General features: G+C 34.2%; 1 protein-coding gene, 1 non-coding gene and 1 pseudogene across 3 annotated transcripts; 2 read left to right on the forward strand and 1 right to left on the reverse strand.

The window, feature by feature from the left end:
- Positions 1 to 2082: 2082 nt before the first annotated feature.
- On the forward strand, positions 2083 to 5087 carry LOC111020841 ((R)-mandelonitrile lyase-like). Its single transcript, XM_022297627.2, has 3 exons — positions 2083 to 2731; positions 3216 to 4050; positions 4969 to 5087. Exons 1-3 carry the CDS (start codon positions 2095 to 2097, stop codon positions 5006 to 5008), a joined length of 1512 nt encoding a protein of 503 aa, XP_022153319.2. The 5' UTR covers positions 2083 to 2094; the 3' UTR covers positions 5009 to 5087.
- On the reverse strand, positions 4449 to 4530 carry TRNAS-CGA (transfer RNA serine (anticodon CGA)). The gene has a single exon. It is a non-coding gene; the product is annotated as a tRNA-Ser (tRNA).
- A 13146-nt stretch (positions 5088 to 18233) lies between the features above and the next one.
- On the forward strand, positions 18234 to 21433 carry LOC111020833 (sinalpyl alcohol oxidase Nec3-like; annotated as a pseudogene). Its single transcript, XR_015793256.1, has 3 exons — positions 18234 to 18381; positions 18462 to 19108; positions 19172 to 21433. The product of XR_015793256.1 is annotated as a sinalpyl alcohol oxidase Nec3-like (transcript).
- Positions 21434 to 22629: the final 1196 nt, after the last annotated feature.

Below are 22629 nucleotides of genomic sequence, written 5' to 3' on the forward strand. Positions count from 1 at the left end.
AAGCATGTCGACCTCCAATCCTTCTTTTTTTCTTTAATCTCTGAAGTTCTATATGGACAATAAAAGCAAAGACGGGTTCAAGCCCAATCTAAATCCGATCTAAACTCGGCCTGACCCAAGCTCAACACGATCCTCTCATAGATTATATTTGATGTAAATCTTTGAATTTTAAATCGGGTTGGCCCATAACCTGCTCATTTGAGTCGTATTTGAATCAACTCGTTAGATCGGTCCAAAGACTCGATCAAATATAATAATATATTTTATATTTATGTTATCTATAATAATAATTACTATTAATATATAATTAGTTGATATTTAGTGGTCTTCTTTATTTTCATTCTCCTTCTTTTTTTTTTAATATTAATACGGTAATACAATTTATTTTTTAAAAGTAAAATAAAGTAAGTAACAATAATATGATTTAACAAAATTTCTTGATAACTTTTTTTTTTTAAAATGGAAAAGAAAGTACAAAAGATTAAAATATAAAAACAAATTTTAAAACTTTAAAGCTTTTGGTTTGAAAAAATATATATAAAAAGCTAATTACTTCACACAAAATTGGAATGTTAGAGGCAAAATTCAAACCAACTACATATGATAGGATCATTTTGTATGTTATTTGTGTCAATTTTGAAATGTCTGGCCTAATTTGTGAGCATGGAAATATCGGATTTAACCTATTCCTTCTCAATTTACACTAGTCATTTGGACCAATGAACCACCTATGGTAGTTGTTTTGTTGACGGTTGAGGGCAAAGAAAAGTGCATTTTTTTTAAAGAGACTTGTATTATGAAGGAGTAATAATAGACGCAAAACGTTGATGATGTGTTTTTCTTTTTTCCGAAAAACGTATCATATTTGCAATATTTCATTGATAATTTGTTGAATTTAATGCAAACGAACTATTACGACACTTATAAATAGCAGCGATTTGTTTATATATTACCTATTAGCTGCTACTAACTTTTACCATAGTTACCACTTCAACATAGTTCAAATAGTTAAAGCATTCTCGTCCGATCAAGACCGATTCTGTTTCAATTAAATAGGCTATACGGGACCTAAATAATTAATTAAAAAATGGCAACTCAACTAAAAGTTAACCAAAAAAAAGTTAAAAGTGGATATCTAACTATAGAAGTTAGAATCTGGTTACCAAACCCAACAAAATCAGTAGTAGTTTTGACAAAATGATCCATTCAACAGATTACTTTGAACTATATATTTGGTAGTTGCTTCTTTTGCTAATTAAATAAGTGTAGTAGAGTAGAAGATGACAGCATAAATCCCATCTCATTCCAAATCTCTGTCACAAAAATTTAGGATGGAGGGAAGAATATATTAATCTTCACACAAACAAACAAAAAAAAAAGTTTAATATTTTTTCAAATTTTCTAAGGAAATTCTGAGAACTTGAAGGCTCACATAATCATTTAATTTCTTACCAGAGTAATTAAATAATAATAATATATACCAAAATAAGGCAAATGAAAAGAGAGAAGTTATAAATTTGTCTCCTTGGCCTACCTATGATTTTTTGGACAATGAAGATAGGTAATATTTTCATGATCTCATTCTTTTCTAATAAAACAATAACTTCAAAAAGAAATTCATTCAAGATATATAATATGCATTACTTGTATTCTATTATAGATTACTCCAACTTGTGTCTATATAAACATTCAATAGTTTGCTTGGTTGCATAGGTAAACTCCCCATAAAGCTTTTCAAAACATGGAATATAAAATCATGCCTGCCTTTCTCCTACTCAGCCTATTTGTCTTTTATCTCAGCTCACTCCCACTTGGGAGTCTCCTCCTCACCCATTCAACCCAATGAAGGTAAAACAATCTCTCTCTCAACAATTCTATTTTTTTTTGTCGTGGGATGACACAGTGGTAATAATTTAGAATTTTGGGATACCACCTCTTTTTGAGGTCTCAAAGTTCAAACTCTACATTCATCGCAGTGTTGCTTTGTCCTGGTAACAAGTCTCGATTATATGGATCCACTAGTGTAAGCCACCCAGTATCGATTCTGTATTTCTTATTTGTTATCAATTTTTTTTCTTCTCAGATGTGAGCTACATGAAGTTTGTGTACGATGCCAATAATTTGCCAGAAAAGGAGGAATACGACTACATAATAATAGGGGGAGGAACGGCAAGCTGTCCATTAGCTGTAACAATATCATCAAACTTCTCTGTCCTCCTTCTTGAAAGAGGTTCTGTCCCTTATAACTTCTCTACTGTACTTAACATACAAGGTCTTTCAAATGTTTTCACCAACGACGATGACGGCGAAAATCCCTTCCAGCGGTTCATATCAGAGGACGGTGTGGAGAACATAAGAGGGTGGATCCTCGGCGGCGGCAGCATGATCAATGCTGGCTTCTACTCGAGGGCTCATAAAGAGTTCTTTGAAATGCAAGGCATGGAATGGGACATGGAAATGGTGGAGCAGGCGTATAAATGTGTGGAAGAGACTGTGGTGTCTCGCCCGAGCTTGAGTTCTTGGCAATCTGCTTTTAGAAGTGCTTTGTTGGAAAGTGGAGTTGGCCCTGATAATGATTTTGATTTGAGAAACCTTGTGGGGACTAAAATTGGAGGTTCCATATTTGGTAGGGAAGGGAATAGACATGGAGCCGTGGAGCTTCTCAATAAAGCTAATCCCGTAAATCTTAAAGTTGTCGTCCGTGCCAAAGTTGAAAGAATCATTTTCTTTGGTAAGTGATGATAAATATTGGTTAACTTACTCTATTTTGTCTCTATGTCTAAGCTTAAATTTTAATTTATCCTTTTAAGATTTGTTTCGTTGAAATAGCACAGTGACAAGTATCTTGAGTCTTATGGTATCATTTATCATAAAATTTTAGGTCGAAACCTTCATTTAATTATTTTTTTTAATGTATGTTCATACTTCTTTTTTGAATGAACTGGTTTCGATTTCTCTTTAAAAAAATAAAAAAGTTCAAACTTTGTGCTAGTCTTAATTTTGCTCAGCTCAGGCAATAAACCCAGTTCTACGCCATAAGCCACTTGGCATAAAATTTACTTTCTGGTCTCTATAGTTTTAAAAAGTTCCAAAGCTCTTTCTATTTCTTTATGCACCTTTAAAATCAAGGCCCATATTTCCATAATCTTCTACTCAATCTTTATCCCGAATACAATCAATCAAATCTTACATGCAACCTGTGTATGAACTCGTAGGTTTATCCGCAAATGAGGTTTCATATTCCGATTCAAAAGGAAAGTTGCACACAACATTCATACACAATAAAGGAGAGATTATTGTAACTGCTGGAGCCATTGGAAGCCCCCAACTTCTCCTCCTAAGTGGGGTTGGCCCAAAATCTAATCTTTCATCCTTAAAACTACCTGTCGTCCTCCACGAACCACATGTCGGTCAATTCATGTCCGACAAGCCCCGTTTTGGCACCGTGGCGGTGCTCCCATTTCCGCTGCCAACCTCCACTGTAGAAGTCGTCGGAACTTTAGAGGGCAACACCTATTTCGAATCTCTGTCCAGCTTTTTACCATTTTCAATTCCGCCGTCGTTTGCTCTTCTTCCTCCTCAATCTACTTCCGTCAACATGAGCTTAGTCGCCATCGGAGGAAAATTCACTAAAGTTGATTCTGTAGGGTCGCTTCAGCTGAATGCGGAAATGAGTCCCATTGTTCGATTCAATTATTATTCTCATCCTCATGATCTTGCGCAATGTGTTAGAGGGTTAAGAAAAATCGCAGATTTGCTAAAAACCCAAACAATAGAAAATATTAAGACAAATGATTTGGAGGGTAAGAAGACACTTCGGTTTTTGGGGGCTCCGTTGCCGGAAAACATGGCGGATGATATATTTGTTGGGGAGTACTGTCGGAGAACGGTGACGACGTTTTGGCATTACCATGGAGGATGTTTGGTCGGAAAAGTTGTTGACGGTAATTACAGAGTCATCGGAATCGAAAATCTACGTGTAGTAGATGGCTCCACTTTCTCCGACTCACCGGGAACGAATCCTATGGCTACTGTCATGATGCTTGGCCGGTGAGTAATTTATATATCTCAATTAACACCTGGCTATGTTAGTTTTTGATACTTTTTAGAGAAATTATAAATGTAATATAAATATGTATTGATGAAAATATCATTGTTTTTTGTGTTTTTAGAAAAAAATGTTCCAAAGTGATGGTATAAATTTATAATTTATGCCACTTTTTAAATCGTTATATATATGAATGCATATTAAAAAAAATCATAAAAATAGTTTCTTTTCTCATAAATGCATATTAAAAAAATCATAAAAATTATTTCTTTTCTTAAAAAAAAAAAAAAACAGGATTCAAACATGAATCATGTTTTATATATGTCAATTACTTCGAGTCATGTATGCATACTTTTAATATGTATTTATAAAATTATTATTTCTTTTTTTTTTCAAAAATCGTCAACAGCAGGATTCGAACCTGCGCAAGCAAAGCCCATTAGATTTCGAGTCTAACTCCTTAACCACTCGGACATGTTGACATTGTTGGTCAAAAGTTATTTCTCTTTATACACTTTTCTGTCTTGCTTGTCAAAAATTCAAAATAAATTTCAGTATATACATATACTTGGAGTGACAACCTTCTTTCATAATTTATTTTACTGGTTTACTATTTTTTTTTAATTTATTTTTTGAAAATGTTTTTAAGATTATATTAGAAAACATATGAAGACATTATCAAATAAGATAAAAGTTTATTATCAAATAAGATAAAAGTTTGTTAGATATAGACTCGTGTTTTAGAATTCTTTTTAAGTTTTTTTTTTCACCATTAAAATTTGTTAACGACTAACTATATATAGCATAATAATTTCTTGAAAACGAAAAGAATAGAATTTATTTATTTTGTTGGATAGCTTGAGATTATTTCATTACCTTTTATTTCCATAAAACCTAACAATCTCATAATTATTTTGTAGGTATGTTGGCCTTAAGATGCTTCGGGAAAGATTAAGTTAAGAGGGTATAATAGCCATTTTCTTATTTTACAAATGTCTCCCCCAAAAAAGAAAGTTTATATGTAAACAATTTCTAGTCTGCATGTTTGAGAGTTCTTTTATTAGTTACAATAAAAGTATTCTTGAAATGGTAAAACTATATAATATATATTTTTTTATATTTGGTCATAATTTAGAAATACCTTTAATTCAAACCTAATTGATCGAACTCAAACTGCTATGAGCTATGAAATATATCGGCCTTGCGTTGCGGGGAAAAAAAAAGAAGAGGAAGAATAATAATAATAATAATAAGTTGTGGTATATATTACAAATAATTTTTGGAATAAATTGACAAATTTTCACCCATCCTCAAGTTATGGTGAAATTTTGTAACTTATCTTGAAAATGTTGCTAAATTTACATATTCTTAATGGAGAAATATATATTCTTACCAAGTGCAATAGTGGCTTCCTCAAAATGGAAGGTACATAAACTAAATACAATATCACCCAAAAAAAAGGAAAAAAAGAAAAAGAAGACAAAAAAAAATTAGTCATGGGTCAATCTGTATATATTTCAATAGGAAATTCATTTATTATCTTTCCTCAAACATCAATCTCCTACATCCCGCACATTTGTTCAGAAAATTGGGATCTCCTTGATGATCCTCCTTTCATCACAAAGGGGCAGAAGATGAGTTGGGAGTTTCATCGAGATTACTATCACTCGTCCTAACCTCTCATATGTTGTGGGGATTGGTTGTCAATGTATGTTATGCTATCTCCGCAGAAGTTAAATTTGGATGAACAGGGATGTTGAGAGGCCAGACATGATTGCGCCCTTCGACGGAAAGTTTTTTCAAAACATAACTTATCAATAGAGGCATTTATGACTTTTCTCAAGGATGAAGGTTCGAAATCCCAACCCCACACATTTGTTGAGTTTTTCTTTTTTTTTTTAATTGAAAAAGGAAACACCGCACCATTCATTCAAAATGTATGTGAGAAACATACAATAAGGAGAAGCTAAATAAAATAGCTCCAGTTTAATGGGATGGTGGAGATATCATAATTACAAAAGAAGGTCGATTTGGTAGACCAAGAGGAAGCAGCTGTCTTACTATCATCCCACAGAGTGTCTTCACATATCTATATTTATTTGAGAAAGATGGTTATTTCTCTCAAGCAGATAAACCGAAGGATAAAGCAGAACCTAGTGTACAAAAGCACATTTCTACTGTTTGAGAGGTGTATTTATGCATTCCCAAACGAAGACATCGACACAGTCAGGAAGGCTAATAATAGATATTTTGAAAACTTTGAAAAAACGGTACCAAAGGGATGTTGAGTAAGGACAGTAGAGAATAGATGATCCATAGAGTTGCTACTTTATAGCAGAGAGTGCATTGACTTGGATTTAAGCCGACAGAAGGAAGTCCAACTTAGAGTCTGTCGTGTGTATTAATGCCCCTATGCAGCACGCCATAAAAAAAAACTTACATTTTCTAGGGGCAAGATTTTCCCAAATTTTGGCTGCTGAAACAATCAGTGTGTTTGCACTATGGTCAGAAAGCAAAACCTTCATTGATTTGATAGTGAAAATACCATCCTTTGTACCATTATATTCCATAGGATGCAGTCATGGCCATACGGATGTGTGAGCTTCGGAAAGGTGGAGGAGATGGAGTTTCACGCAATTTGTTCTCTTTCGACGAGAGGTCTTCGGGGCGAAAAATACCAACAGTTGTCAGATTTGCTCCAAGCTTCTCGAACTGATAGAAACCTGCAATTTGAGAGAGCAAAAAAACGAGGAAGTACTGAATATAAAGGGCCTCGACCAGTCCAGTTGTGAAACCAAACAGGGTATCGCTGCCTTCCCAAATCTTCCAACTTGTCTTAGTGTAGAATATCTCACTGCATTTTGCAACATGAAACCATGGAGAATGTGCGCTGTTATACTTGCAAATCGTGGGAGCATTTGAAGGAGAGATAGCAATGTATTTGGCGTCGATCAATAATCTCCATAAACTATCTTTTTCTGTATGATATCTCCAGAGCCATTTCGACAGAATATATAGCAGGCATTTGAGTCCCGAATTTTACCTATTCCAAGACCACCTTTATCCTACGGAAGATTTATTACATCCCATCTGATAAGGTTTGAGCAAGGGTGCGATCTGTTCCTCTCCAAAGAAAATTTCTCATTTTCTTTTCTATCAACTTAGACACTTGGGCTGGGATTTTAAAAACTGAAAGATAGTAAGTTGGAAGTTTGCTCAAAACAGCCTCAAGCATAGTCAATTTTCCTCCTTTCGATAGATAAGCATAGTTCCAGCTGCTGAATTTCCTGTCGAATTTGTATAGGATCGGCTCCAAAAAGAAAAAGCTCTATGGTATAGTACAATTCCATATCTCAGCCGCTTGGGAAAGATCCACCTGTGAAACATTTATTCCTGAAATAGAGGACTTTTGTAAATTTATTCTTAAACCCGATGCAATCTAGAATGCTTTTAAGAGAAGAAGGAGATTTCAAATTTTTATTGTTTCATCTCAAAATCAATTGGAAATGAGAGGATAGTTCATGTCAACATGTCTCCATGGTTGCTCATTTGAGCATTTTGGACTCTGATATCATATTAATATTAATAGGGTTACATCTCACACCAATTGACAATGAGAGGAGTAGCCTATGTCTATTATAAATCACTGTAAGGTCCATTTTCTTTTCAATATGGATCCTTAAGACGACTTGGAGAAAGAGGGTCTCCCGGGCGAATTCCCCTTTTTGCATTTACCCTCCCCTTTCTGCATTTGTCGAGTTAAAAAAGAAAAACAAAAAAAAGCAATGGTCGTTGTTGAAAGTCGATCTATGGAACGTTGTTATCGCTACCTAAAATGTCCCCTTTGTCGGTGCAACTGAGAAGCTAAGGAAATTTTCAATATATAAATAACACATTGCAACAATTGTAGATCTGGTAAGGAATTGATGCCTGTGGCTCCAGAAATGTTGCACAAGGGAATGCAAACTAAGTAGCTCGTAACTCTTTAGCTAAGAGAGCACTATTATATTTCACAATTTCTCTAACAAGTGAGAGAGAGAGTTTTACTATACTTGAATCAACCTGTTCCTTTTTCATATTAAAAGCCATATGGTTTCCAACTCAAATCTCTAATTTAGTCGAGTAATTTAACTTTCACACCTTCCTTAATTTATAATAATTATCATAGTTCTCTATCTCTCAAGTGATATAAAGAAAATGGTGTTGGGTAGAAAACTATTAATATGCGGATAATACTTAGCTCCTTAACTGTAAGGAGGAATTTTACCCTTGTCGTCCTTGTTTGACAACTAAGGAGAGAAATGACAAAAACACAAACTTTTTATAAAAATTTATGAGTTGTTAATTTTTCAATGGTGGTAAAGATAATATTTGGTCATCACTATTACAAAGGCAAGTATCTTCCTTAATATACCTTGTAATAATATTGGTGTCTAAAAGAGATCTTACTAATCCGATCCATAGAATTTTTTTTAGATACTATTTCATTGAGAATGTATGTGCGATACATTTAAAAAGAAGGAGGCTAAATAAAAGCGCTCCAATTGAGAGAAATGGTAGAAATCTCGTAATTACAAAAGAGATGAGACTTTGACGTCCAAGAATAGGCTAAAGTTATAGAATCATCTCAAAGATGAGTGTAAGATCGTGAGGTACGTGAGAAAATGTGATTGTTACGCTCCGCCAAACACTTCAAGCTCTGATGGCATTGCCCCAAGTAATTCCTCTTCTATTTTTCATAGGGAAGTGTTAGGATAATGGAGCCAAAACAGATGACTTATGTCCTATGAGGAAAAAGATTTTCAACACTACTATCAATTCTTACAAGGATTATGATATTATTGTCATATAAGGATTACAATATTGTTTTCCTATAAGGATTGAGATATTTGACCTCTTATAAATAGAACCATTTTGTTAAGGTTTCATTTGTACAGAATCCAAATAAGAGAGACTTGAGTGGTTGTGGGCAGTGTGTAAAAAAAAGGAGTTTGTATCTCGTGGGTTTAGTGAGGGTATTTTCAATTGTGTAATCTTAGGTAGTCATTGAAATGGTGCTTAGAAGCAAGATAGTAATATCTTGAGTGAGATCTCCATTGTAATATTCACAACTATAGTTGAACCTGCTTTTTCGCAGAAGATTGGACGTAGTCCCAAGATAGGGACGAACCAGTATAATCTCTGTGGTGTTAAGCTTTTATATCCCTATCTCTTATTCCTTTGTCATTGTTACTTAATTACTCATCTGTTTTTAACTTGTAGAAGGGGAAAATCAAACAGTTCATGTTTGAAGAAGTTACAGGAGAATCAATTTATCTATAACTTTTTCCCAACAATTGGTATCAGAGCGTTTGGTTTAGATAGTCATGGGATCAGCACAGAAGTCAGGTTTTGAAGGAATCATGAAGTTCGATGGGGCCAATTTCGAATATTGGAAGATGTAGATTAAGGATTACTTGACCTGCAAGAAGTTGAATAAAGCTTTAAATGAACGACCAGCAGGGATGATGTTGGGTGTGTTGCCCTAAACTCGTAGTTTGTATTTTGTGTAAAAACAAATGTATATTCAATAAAGTTTTATTCAATAAATTTGTTGTTGAATTCATAGCATTGCATTGTCCAAAATCCAATAAACTAAACATCCGATGTTATTTTAGTGTAACCGGGACAGTATATGTACTGGGTATATATTTGATATACTGGGTATATATTTGATATACCCCTGATATACGAGGTATATATTTGATATACTCTGATATAGAAGTGGATAATGTCCCGTGAATAACCTAAAAGGTCTATAGTATATGGATAAGGCTGGGTATCTTATCTTGGCAACACTATGGATATGGCCCACTCTGTAAAGGTTACATACGACTCGATCCAGGTCGTTCGTGTGGAGACATGCGAGTGGGGGTATCCTATACAATGAGTTTATATAAGACCGGACCACGAAATAGCCAATCTTTAGATGTAACATCGTTAACTAATATATTGATGTTTCTTAGGATGACCAGACAACTCATTCTCAATCCTGAGTGAGTTATGGACTCCTGCCCGTGAGGACTCGTCCTTTGATCTGTATGGGTGAGACTGGCCCGAGTTGCCGACTCAATATTCCTACCATTTTGGGGACGAAACCGAATGGGGAGCTGGGAACATAACTTCACAAAATAGAATTCATTTCTCTCCGACTTTAGGGGAGTAGATGAGTGTTCCCTTAAATGCTGACTCCGGGACTTGAACAAGGGGCCCCACCCTCTCATTGGCCCGAGAGGAACTTCCGGTTATTGGTCGGACCATAACCGGGTTGTTCATTAGAGGAGCAGTGGTATTTAAGGAGTAAGATGTAACTCAGGGGTAAAATGGTAATTTGAGCCAACTTGAGTTATGAGCACTCGTGAAGGATTAACTCGTCATTAATGGTCGTATATCCATGGACACGAAAACATTCTACAGTGAGAAAAGTGCAACTGCGGGTCTTTAGTTGAATGACTTGTAGTTAACGAATGTTGATTAACTCGGTCAATGAGTTTGACCAATTAATCTTGCATCGTTGGAGCTTCTGATCTGTAGGTCCATTAGGTTCCCTTGCTAGCTCATAACGGGTAAAACGAGGATCAAGTTTTTGGAAGAATTTGAACTGTTCAAATTTCATAAGGGATTATATGTATATTGATACATTATAATATATAGTTAATTCTAAATTAAAACTATATATTATGAGAGAAATTATTTGAATGAGAATCAAATAAAATTAATATGAATAAGATTCATATTAAAATTATAGGTTAAAAATAATGTGCATACGATGTACATTAAAACTATAGGTTATACAAGAGAGAGTTGTTTGAATATGATTCAAACTTATAATTATATTTAATTAATATTTGAATTTGATTAATTGTTAATTAGATTAATAATTAATTAAATTATTGATTAATTAAATGTTAATTAATTAATTTTAATTAGTTAATTAAATTAATTTGTTAATTTAATTAATTGATTTTAATTAATAAAAAGAAAAAAAAAAACCAAACACTATCTCTCCCTAAAAAACATAGGGGAGTGGTGATGTGGTGATGTGGGCAGTTATCCCACATCACCTTCTTTTTTGTACACAGCAGAAGTGTTTTGCTAAGGCTCTCTGAAGAAAAAAAAAACCTGCAAGAAAAAAGACAGAGAACTCCCATCTCTCTCAATCTCTCTCAAAAATCCCTTCTTCTTCCAAACGAAAGACTCCCACAAGCGTGTTCTCAAAACCCAAGAGGATAGCAAGGAAGACTCGGTGGTGGTGTTCAGGTGGAAATCATTGAAGAAGAGTTCTTCAAAGGTAAGGAAAACAAGTTTTTCCCCTGCGTTTTTCTTCTTTGCATATTGATTTTGTTTCCCAAATATCACGAACAAAGGTCCGCTTCCGCTCCGGGATTCTCATCCCTTCAGATGAAAGATGAAGATTGGGTGGAGATGAATGAACAGGCAGTTGCCTCTATCATATTGTGTTTATCGATGAATGTGGCAAGTCTCGTAGCAAATGAAACGACAGCAATAGATCTGATGAAAACACTTGAGAATAGGTACGAAAAACCCTCAGCTAATAATAAGGTATATCTCGTAAGAAGATTCTTTAACATTCAAATGGAAGAGAATACTTTTGTCAATTCCCACATAAATGAAGATCACAAAGTTAGTCAATCAATTGGCATCAGTTAAGATTTCTTTTAGTGACGAAGTGAATGCTATTCAGTTGCTAACATCTTTACCTGAAAGTTGGGAAACAATGAAGACAACAGTGTCCAATTCGTTAGGCGACAAATCTTTGAAATTTTCAGAATGTGATGTGGCAATTGCTGAAGAAATTCGCAGAAAGGGAAGTGGAAAAGAATCTACTTCCATACAAAGCTCAGCATTGACTGTCGATAAAGGAGAGAAGGTTGCGTCTAATGACAGGCAGCATAAACATAGTATGAGGGATTGGAAGAGAGATGTTGAATGTTTTCATTGCCACAAAAAAGGCCACATCAAGAAAAACGGTAGAATATTAAAAGATGATCTGAAAAGGTAAATGACAAAGTCAAATGCAGTTGTAGACGATGTCATCGTCTGTGTTGAAAGCAATACAAAAACAGGAAACTAGTCATCGGAGTGGGTAATAGACAGCATAGCTTTAGTACACATATCTTCAAATAGAAGATTATTTACATCATTCAGAAGAGGCAATCGCGGCCACGTGAGGATGGGGAATGGAAGACTTTTCAAGACTAAAAGGATTGGAAATATACGATTGAAGACCGATAGTGGGACTGAGTTATTACTGCGAGATGTCAAGTATGTACCCAGTATCAGAATGAACCTTATCTCTACAGTTAAGTTGGAGGATGATGGTTATCAGAGTGAGTTTGGTGGGAACCAGTGGAAGCTCACCAAATGAACCAAGTTGGTGGCAGTTGGTCATAGAAGATCTACAGTTTACACATCGCAATTGAGTGTTGCCAGGATCATTGAAACAATGGATGCAAGTTGCAAATGGTGTCCAAAGAAGTAGGACTGAACCAGCAACAAAGACAACCAGAACAGATCAGGAGGATCTGCCATCAATTCAGGAACAACAATTGGGAAGTCAAAGAACGAGAATATGTTTTTTAGGTTGTCAGGGATTATCCCCAGTTGTTAGACGAATGAGTGAATTAATGAAGTCGCGTCAGCGAACAGTTGCATCAGAGAAGATGAACCCAGTAGGTGTTGAGGTAAATAATGGAGTTTAAATTCTGCCAGAAAACTTGAATAGAGTTGTCAAGTCATCAGTGGGAAGTTCTTTCTTCAAGAATCAGTGCTTGAGAACGAAGAAGGAAGCTTCAGATATCACCAACTTAGTTTGAGTGGGAGCATGTGGCTGTGTCTCTTGACCACGTAGATTGCCCGACCTCAGGGCAAAGACAGATGAGATTGGTGATTTCTGACATTTTGTTTTACAAGTTTCTAAACTTTCAGGAGAAGCTTTGAAGATTTTTTCAAGAAGAACAGAAGTTGTTGTAGAAGAAGCCTTGCAGTTTTCCAAGATTATCAGATACTATTGTTGCAGTGGGAGGCAAGATCAATATTTTGTCTCCAAGTAGGAGATTGGTGAGATAATGGAACCAAAACAGATGACTCGTGTCCTACGAGGAAAAAGATTTTCAACACTATCACCAATTCCTACAAGGAGTAGGATATTTATAAGGATTGAGATATTTGACCTCTTATAAGTAGAACCCTTTCGTTAAGATTTCATTTGTACATAATCCAAATAAGATAGACTTGAGTGGTTGTGAACAGTGTGTAAAAAAAAAGGAGTTTGTATCTCGCGTGGGTTTAGTAAGGGATTTTCAATTGTGTAATCCTAGGTAGTTAATGTAAGAGTGCTTAAAAGCAAGATAGTAATATCTTAAGTGAGATCTCCATTGTAATATTTCCAACTATAGTTGAACCTGCTTTTTCGCAGACTGGACGTAGTCCCAAGATAGGGGCGAACCAGTATAATCCGTGTGGTGTTAAGCTTTTCTGTCCCTATCTCTTATTCCTTTGTTATTATTACTTACTTATCTGCTTTAGCTTGTGGAAGGGGAAAATTAAATAGTTCATGTTCGAATAAGTTACAGATTTATCTATATTTTTTTCCAGGACAAGGGACTTTCGTTATGAAATCATCAATGGGAGTGGGAGAGAGATGCTGAAAAGGCAAGATGGTTTCTTAGATTTTTGGCGATCATTTATTCAAGCAAACAGAAGCTTATCAATTGTAGCAGCATATCATGGAATTCTTCTTTGATTTTTATGAAATTGGCTTATTGGGTTTGAGGGTTTGCTTTTTGCTTGACATTGCAGCTCCCACTTTTGGCGATGTAGGCAATAGTTGGCATGGGCATTGATAATTGGGGTTTGGGTTTCTTCTTTATGATTTTTCTTTCTTTCTTCTTCTTTTTGTCTCTAACCCGATGTTCAAGATTTAACCCAACTGAGTTTGAACTGACGTATAATTCTGTACCCATGGTCTTTTAATTTGTACACACATATATTTCTTTTTAAATAAGCTAATTTGTACACATATAAATCTTAGTCGTTGGCAGTACATCAGAGGTTTTTTTTGTTAAATTCTTATAAAATGATTAATAGTAGGGATTAAATCATTATACTGTTTTAAGATACAAGGACCAAATCAGTTTTTTTTAGTACTCCAGCACCAAATCATTAAATGGTTACATAAAATGTGTCTGTTTGAAAATGTTTTGCACAATAAAAATGCCACAACTTTCTTTTTTTTTTGAAAAAGAGGTATCATTTCATTAAGGAGTATGTGAGAAACGTACAAGACAAAAATGGGTTGATTAGATAAAAGCAACCAAATTAAGAGAAATGGTAGCAATATCATAATTACAAAAGAGAGATTAGATTTGGAAGACCATGACGAAACATCTATGATGATGTCCTCCCAAAGCAAAACAATTGTCCTTGAGATGTTCGAGAAAGTGCCGCGTTGTTTCGCTCCAATCAAATGTTCCAAAGAATAACTACTATCGTGTTATGCCACAAAATATTTCTTCTACAGTTACTAGACTAGGAAATACACTCTGTGATGAAAGTGTCATTACAGTGGGGAAAGCCAAATGAAATTTGGAAAACGATGTCAAAGAGACGTCGAAAAGAAGCACTGCAAAAATAGATGATCCAAAGTTTCACTAGAGCAATCGCATAAAACACACCCATTTAGATTAATATGCATCCAATGATATCGAATCTATAGTTTATCCTGGATGTTTAAGCCTTCGTATAAGATGCACCATAGAAATGCCACAATTTTGGAAGGCTGAATCAATGCTTGTTAATTAAATCGGTTGTAATTAAAGAAAGGCCTGAATAAATGAGTTGAACCAAAACTTATCAAAAGGAACTAAATGTTGGCACCAACCGAAATTAGGCCGACAAGTATTAAATTATTTCAAGTGACAATTCATATCTGCCCATACACACGGTTCTGCCGACAGATTCATAACTGAGGCCTTATCCCCTCCCATAAACAGCTGCTGTAATAATCTTTGGCACTTTGCTCTGGGCTCGTGACCGTGGTCCATTTGGCTAGAAAGAATCGATAGAATTTTCACAGATTCCTCCAAATTGTACTCTCAACTTCTCAACTTTGGAAAGATGCAATGGTTCTACCTTCTTCTTGGTCTATAAAATCTAATCTCTTTTGTAACTACGATATCTCTACGATTTCTCTAAATTGGAGGGCTTTCCTCTAGCCTCAGCTCTGGTATGTTTCTCACATACACTTTTGAATGAATTGGTTTGGTATCTTTTATAAAAAAAATGGTTAAATAATACCATAATTGGTCCCTATCCTTTATTAATTGGACTAACGATTTAGTCCCTGAAGTTGTAAAAGTAATTGCGATTTAGTCCTTAAGACTTAGAATGTAACAATTTAGTCATTGAAGTTTAAAAATTGTAACGATTTAGTCCTCATTGTGAATTTTTTTTTGTTAAATTTCTTATATACATGTAGATTAATAAACCGATGAAGAATCAAATTTATTTATATATTACAAACATTAAATCATTATATGATAAAAATTGACGCTTAATTTTGATGAGAATTTTTCGGGGTAGGAACTAAATTGTTGTAAATTTTAAACTATAAAGAATAAATTGTTACATATTAAGTTACACAGACGGACTAAATTGTTACCAATAGGAAAGTAGGGAATAAATCGCTAGTTCAACAAACTAAATCGTTACTTTAATGGGAGTATAGGGACAAATATGTTTTGGTATATATAGAGAGGCTGCATTTAGTTGGTGATATACAAGAGTTTCAAAAAAAAATAGAGTTATTTCATGTTTTCATTTTCCACTGTTTTCGAATATGTATTTGATAGCATATTTTGAATATTGAATCTCAATTTAAAAAATTATTCAATATGTGTTTAGTAATATATTTTTATAAACAACGAGTAGTTACCAACCAAATATTTAGTTTAATAAAAAAATATTACTAATTAATTTATTAACATATATGTTATAGAATTTCTATTATTTAAATCACAAAGTCCAGAAATAGTTTTAAAAAAATAAATTTATTGTACACAAACTCGTTAAATCCATTTGACTGAATGAATTTGAAATTTTGAAACAGAATTTGAATTATGCAAATAAGCTCGATCAGATGAGATTTTAGACATCTTATCGTCAACTCACCTTACTTATATATGGTTGAAGCACTATAATCTTAATTGATCTCAATTTCACTCTCTAGTTTGGGATGAGTTTTAGAGGTACTGCAACCAAATTATCATGAACTTAATTCAATTGATTATAAGAGGTTTTATATGATATTTCCATCTCATTTTTCTATTTAAAAAATTTTAATTTTTTCCCTTTTATGCAATGACGAGAAAAATTAAACCATTTAAGAAAGAAATTTAGGCAAAATTAAGAATGGTCTAAAAGATTACACACCATTTTATTTAGCCTACTTGTTCTTCACACTCTTCAAGGCTCAATAAATGCTTGTTAAAAAGGAGTAGTACGCAGCATTAAAGAAACTAGGAAAGGACTGAATAAATGATGTTCAACTAAAACCAAAAACCTACCAAAAGAACCTGAAAAGTTTGGTATATCTAACTAAAGTAGTTAAGTGCTCTCTAATTAAGTAGTAGTTATAACGATGTATTTTTGGTAGTTGGATTCTTTGCATAATTAGTGTAGTAGTGACTACAAAAAAGTATACGTAGCGAGGAAACAGTGACGAGACAACGTACATACCACGGATCACTCTTTTCTCTAACCAATGTGAGACTTTGTTTGAACACCTTGTAACTCCAACACCTTGTTTGTTAGGATTGATATCCACTTAGCTTATTACCTTGCATTTTAATTACGGTAACACCAATGTCCAAAATTGTATTTCCATAAATCAAAAAGTAAAATAAAGAGCGAGTGTGGGAGAAGTGGGAGAGTTTGAAAATTGGGGCACACGACATACAGAGTGTGTTTGGGAATGTCAACCTCACTTTTGTTATTGTCAAAATCACTTCCCTACTCATTGATCGTGTTTGGCAAATTACAAAATTGCTTTTAGGAAAATTTAAAATTAAATTTTAACGTATAATTTGGAGGGTGATTTTGGAAAATCAAATCTACTTAAATCTCTTTTTTCAAAATCACTAATTCTACCATAACTCTCAAAGACACTTTTAGACGAAGACGACCATGGCCTACGGGACGCCATAATCCGCCTCACACAATTCACACTCACGACACACACAAAACAAAAACTTTTGATTTGGACCCTATAATGACTTTTCAATCTCACAATGCCTCGTCTGATCTTCTCAGTTTCTAACTTAAAAGTGAACTAGTTTCTGACTTAAAATCAAATCTAGTTAAGGTATATCTGGACTAAAAGTGGCCCTTCAAATCAGGAAGTATTTTGGTGGGTCTACCTAGTGCAACGCGAGTTAGAAGGATCTTTCGATAAATACCTGATCGAGGGTTAGCGGATATGTTTTCATATTGGATTTCGGACCTTATTCAATCGCCTTATAAGAGCTCCCTCGATCTTATGGTCACCATGTCCCTTATAGTAGATGCTTTTGATTTTTGTGCACTGGTACCCCAAGCCATTCTCGAAGTGGACCTGACCACCGTATATTCTTTCATATGAAACAGCTTGCCAAGATGTGTTGCTTCGTTTGATGAATAGCAGCAGAAAATCATTGTCGGTAACCTTTTTCTTTTTCATTTTATTATTGATTCCCCATGCTATACTCAAAAAATAATAATAATTTAAATTTCATAAAATTTTATTTCTAAAAATTACAAATTTGATCCTTATAATTTCGGAAAGTTTCAATTTGGTTTCTGTAGTGTTCAAATTTTAAATTTAGTTCTCATGTTAGGATTTGGCTTCAATTTAGTATTTAGTTTTTAATTTTAATTTGGTACCATCAACTAGAATATAACGACATGAGTAATATTTTTTTTTTCTTTTTTGGGTTCACAAAGAGGGGTTAGGATTGATGATAGTATAACCATCGTAGTGAGAGGGAATGAGTTGAAACCTCGTGATGGTCACCTAGGGACAAATTTTATATTTTGCCTAAAGAAACAAATATACATTATCAATAACACTTGTATGTTCCTATTTTAGATCCCACCAATGGTTGCAAAAGACAGACTCCACATAGCTTCTGAAGCCATGGAGCATTCAACCATGGCTTTCTCCTTCCTTCTTATCCTCATCATTATCTCTAACTCGAATTCAGAAGTCTTCTCCACACACACTAATCCCAATCAAGGTAAAACCTCCCTCTTTCTCTCTCTCTGCTATCTCCCTCTATTCTGATTCTTAATTTTTTTCAGAACTTTTCCCTTCCAGATCATGTTAGCTACACAAATTTCGTACAAAACGCCAACAATTTACCAGAAAATGAAGAATATGACTACATAATCATAGGCGGAGGAACCGCTGTCCTTTAGCTGCAACATTATCATCAAACTTCTCAGTCCTCCTCCTCGAGGGAGGGAATGACCCTAACAAATTCCCATATGTACTCAAAGAAGAAGGGATACTGAACGTTGTAACCAGCAAAGATGACGGTCAAAATCCCTTCCAACGGTTCGTCTCAGACGACGGCGTCGAGAATCTAAGAGGGCGGGTTCTTGGCGGCGGTAGCATGGTGAATTTTGGGTTCTACACAAGGGCTCAAAGAGAGTTCTTTGAAGCCGGGGGCGTTGAGTGGGACATGGAAATGGTGGAGGAGGCGTATCAGTGGGTGGAAGAGAGTGTGGTGTCTCGGCCGAGTATAAGTGCTTGGCAATCTGCTTTTAGAAATGCTTTGTTGGAAAGTGGTTTTCTCCCTGATAACGGGTTTGATTTGAGGCACCTTGTGGGGACTAAAACTGGAGGTTCCATCTTTGATGGGAAAGGGAACAGACATGGAGTTGTGGAGCTTCTCAATAAAGCCAATCCCACAAATCTTAAAGTTGTCATACAGGCCACAGTTGAAAGAATCATCTTCTCGGGTAAGTGATAATAAATCTTGGATTTGGTGAAAAGATGATCTAATAATATTATTGAATTTACAGGTCTATCTACAAGTGGGGTTTCATATTCTGATTCAGAAGGAAAATTGCACACAGTATTCATACGAAAGAAAGGAGAGATTATTGTTAGTGCTGGAGCCATGGGAAGCCCTCAACTTCTCCTCCTAAGTGGGATTGGCCCACAATATGATCTTTCATCCTTAAAACTACCTGTCGTCCTCCACCAACCACATGTCGGTCAATTCATGGCCGACAATCCCCGTTTTAGCCTCATCTTGGTTCTCCCATTTCCGGTAGCTTTAACATCTACAAAAGTCGTCGGAATTTTACAAAACAATACCTATTTAGAATCTCTAGCAAGTGCTGTATCATTTTTGTTTCCGCCGCCTCTTCGTCTCCCTCCTCCGCTATCGAATTTTGCCAACCCGAGCATAGTTGTGATCGGCGGAAAGTTCAGTAATGTGAACTCCGTGGGGTGGCTCCGGCTGGCCTCTGCCGGTGACGTGAAGAAGAGTCCCATTGTGCGGTTCAATTATTATTCCGATCCTGATGATGTGGCGCAATGTGTTAGAGGAGTGAGAAAAATTGGGGATTTGCTGAGAACCCAAACGATGGAGGAGTTTAAGACATGGGATTTGGTGGGTAAGAGGGGATTTTTGTATGTGGGGCCTTCGTGGCGGGAAAACATGGCGGATTTGAATGATGATTTTGTTGGAGAGTTCTGTCGGAGGACGGTGGCGACGTTCTGGCATTACCACGGCGGTTGTTTGGTCGGTAAAGTTGTCGACGGCGATTATAGAGTGATCGGAATCGGAAATCTTCGTGTGGTGGATGGCTCTACTTTCTCCGTCTCTCGCGGAACCAATCCTATGGCCACTGTCATGATGCTTGGCCGGTGAGTTTCTTAATTTAAGCTTCTACAATTGAATTGATAAATTTCAAATTTCATTTTGATTTTAACTTTTTAATTTTGATTTTAACAACTTTTATGTGTTTTAACTAATTAAGTTTTGTTTTCTTACCCTTTCTTTGTTTCAAAAACTTGTTAACCATTTCCTTTCTTGCTTTCTAATTTTAAAAATTTAGCTCAGACACGTTACTTTTTAGTTCTATTTTTTGGTTTTGTTATAGAACTTTTATAAATATTTTTAAAATCTTGACCAAAATCTAAAAAAGTAAATTTAAAAAAATTATTTAGAAATCAAAGAAACTATTAGATGAAGCAGTATTTATAAACTTGCTTTTTAATATTTTAGTTATTATCATTATTTTTCTTTTACCAAATACATAACATGACCTGACTTCGAATATATACCAACCTCTTTGACATTGTCATATATACTATTGATTTATATGGGTTGACTAAGGCGAGCAATAAATGAGGAGATAGTATTAGGTTGTACAATAATATTAGCAATAGCGTTAAAATTATTATTTTTAGAGTATGTCAACTATGGAATAAAATGATTATTTTTTAAAATTCATAGACTAAAATATACATTTTAAGAATGGAAATATAATTTAAACCTAAAATTTATCTAATGAAATAAAATCTATAACATTATTCAGTTTTATTTTTTGGTTTTGGACGTTTCACTTCTTTTTAAAATTCTAGTTAAACTCTACATCTTTTTTAAGAAATATTTTTTACCAATTTGCCTTTTTTTTTAATTTATCTAAAATGTATGCCAACTATGGAATAAAATGATTATTTTTTTAAATCTATAGACTAAAATATACATTTTAAAATCTTAAGAATGGAAATATAATTTAAACCTAAAATTTATCTAATGAAATAAAATCTATAACATTATTCAGTTTTATTTTTTGGTTTTTGACGTTTCACTTCTTTTTAAAATTCTAGTTAATATTTTTTACCAATTTGCCTTTTTTTTTAATTTATCTAAAATGTATGCCTTTTAAAAAACTTTAAAAAAAATAAAAATTAACATTAATAAACTATCTTATTAATTTTTAAATTTTAGAGATTAAAAATGTATTGTACCTTAATTTCTTTAAATTTAAGAAAAAAGTTCTCAAAGATAGTTTGGGTGGCTTGGAGCTTTAAGTATACTTCACCAAACAATGATCCTTGCGTATATACGGATATGGGAACCATGGGATTCAAAAAAAAGATTAAGAAAAAAAAAGGATAGAACTGATTTATTTGTTTTGCTTTCATTGTCTTTTGTGTCCGTATGGCCAAAGATGCTTCAAGAAAGATTAAGTGTAAACTAAATGGCTCGGAGTAAAAAAGCCATTATGGTATAAGTTTGTTTGAGATTAATAAATACAATTTGGGTCTCTGCACGTGTACTTTTCAAATGTTTGAATTTATTGAACTCTGATACCATATTAATATTCATGGGGTTTCATCTTATAGCCAAGATCGTGTCTATTATAAACCGTTGTAAGGTTCATTTTCTTTTCAATGTGAGATCCTTAACATGTCTTTCAAGATTATGGCTCTTTTGGCTCATCAATCTTGGTCGGATCCCATTTTTAAACCAGATGTTCGTTTGAGCTTGTTTGACTTTGATACCATATTAATATTCATTGGTTATGAGATGAAACCTAATGAATATTAATAATAGCAACCATATTAAAAAAATGTGTTAATTTAATGTGATAACGATGAAGCCAAAATGGGTTAGCAATGATCCTCTCAATTGAAGGTAGCAATTGATTCTTGGAACATAGGACATTCTCAACAAGGCTAAATACTACTAGGTGACCGATAGTGGAGTAGTAAACGACTTTCACGTTCAGTTCAGAGAGCACTTTGAGCACAACAGAATGAAGAGGAATTTGATATTGGAATAGCGTGCGCAGGATGATCAAAATGGTCAAGAAAAGCTAGTTCGGGTGGAATCAGACGTAAATCAAGTCTGAACTATACGCGATTCGCGAGAAAATCGCTTTTTTGACCCTTCATCTTTCTGAATCGTTCCAACAATAGGACAGGGATTGAGCTGCGTGAAACCGTCGACTCTAAAAATTCATTTTAAGTTGAAAAGTTAAGTTATAATAAATAAGCACATTTTCAAATTATATACATAATGATCGAAAAAATTACTCTTATTTAATCTTTCCAAATAATTTCTAGAAAATATCACACGCTATCAAATCAACTTAATTAAAATAAATAAGTGACTGGAAAATAAATCCAAATAATTAAATCGTCAATCGATAAATTTCAACAAATCACACATTACCACGTAATTATTTTTGAATTAACGATAAAATTACACATTAATAAATTTGAGATCCATTACAAATTAACCTGTGTATTCAAATTTAAATTTAAAGATAAAAATTAACATATCTCCTTAGGATTGCTGCAATATGTGGCTTTGGAGGGTGCCACGTGAAAGATGCCATTTTTCTCTTTTATTTTTGTTTTATTTTCATTTACTTCAAAAAGATCACATTACTCATTTAATTTGTACTAAAAAATACCCCTGTAATTTATTTCCATAAATTTGAGCTACAATTAATAC

The sequence above is a fragment of the Momordica charantia genome (genome assembly GCF_013281855.1).
Source record: "Momordica charantia cultivar OHB3-1 chromosome 8 unlocalized genomic scaffold, Mcharantia_2.0 BLBB01000008.1, whole genome shotgun sequence".
Taxonomy (NCBI): Eukaryota; Viridiplantae; Streptophyta; class Magnoliopsida; order Cucurbitales; family Cucurbitaceae; genus Momordica; species Momordica charantia.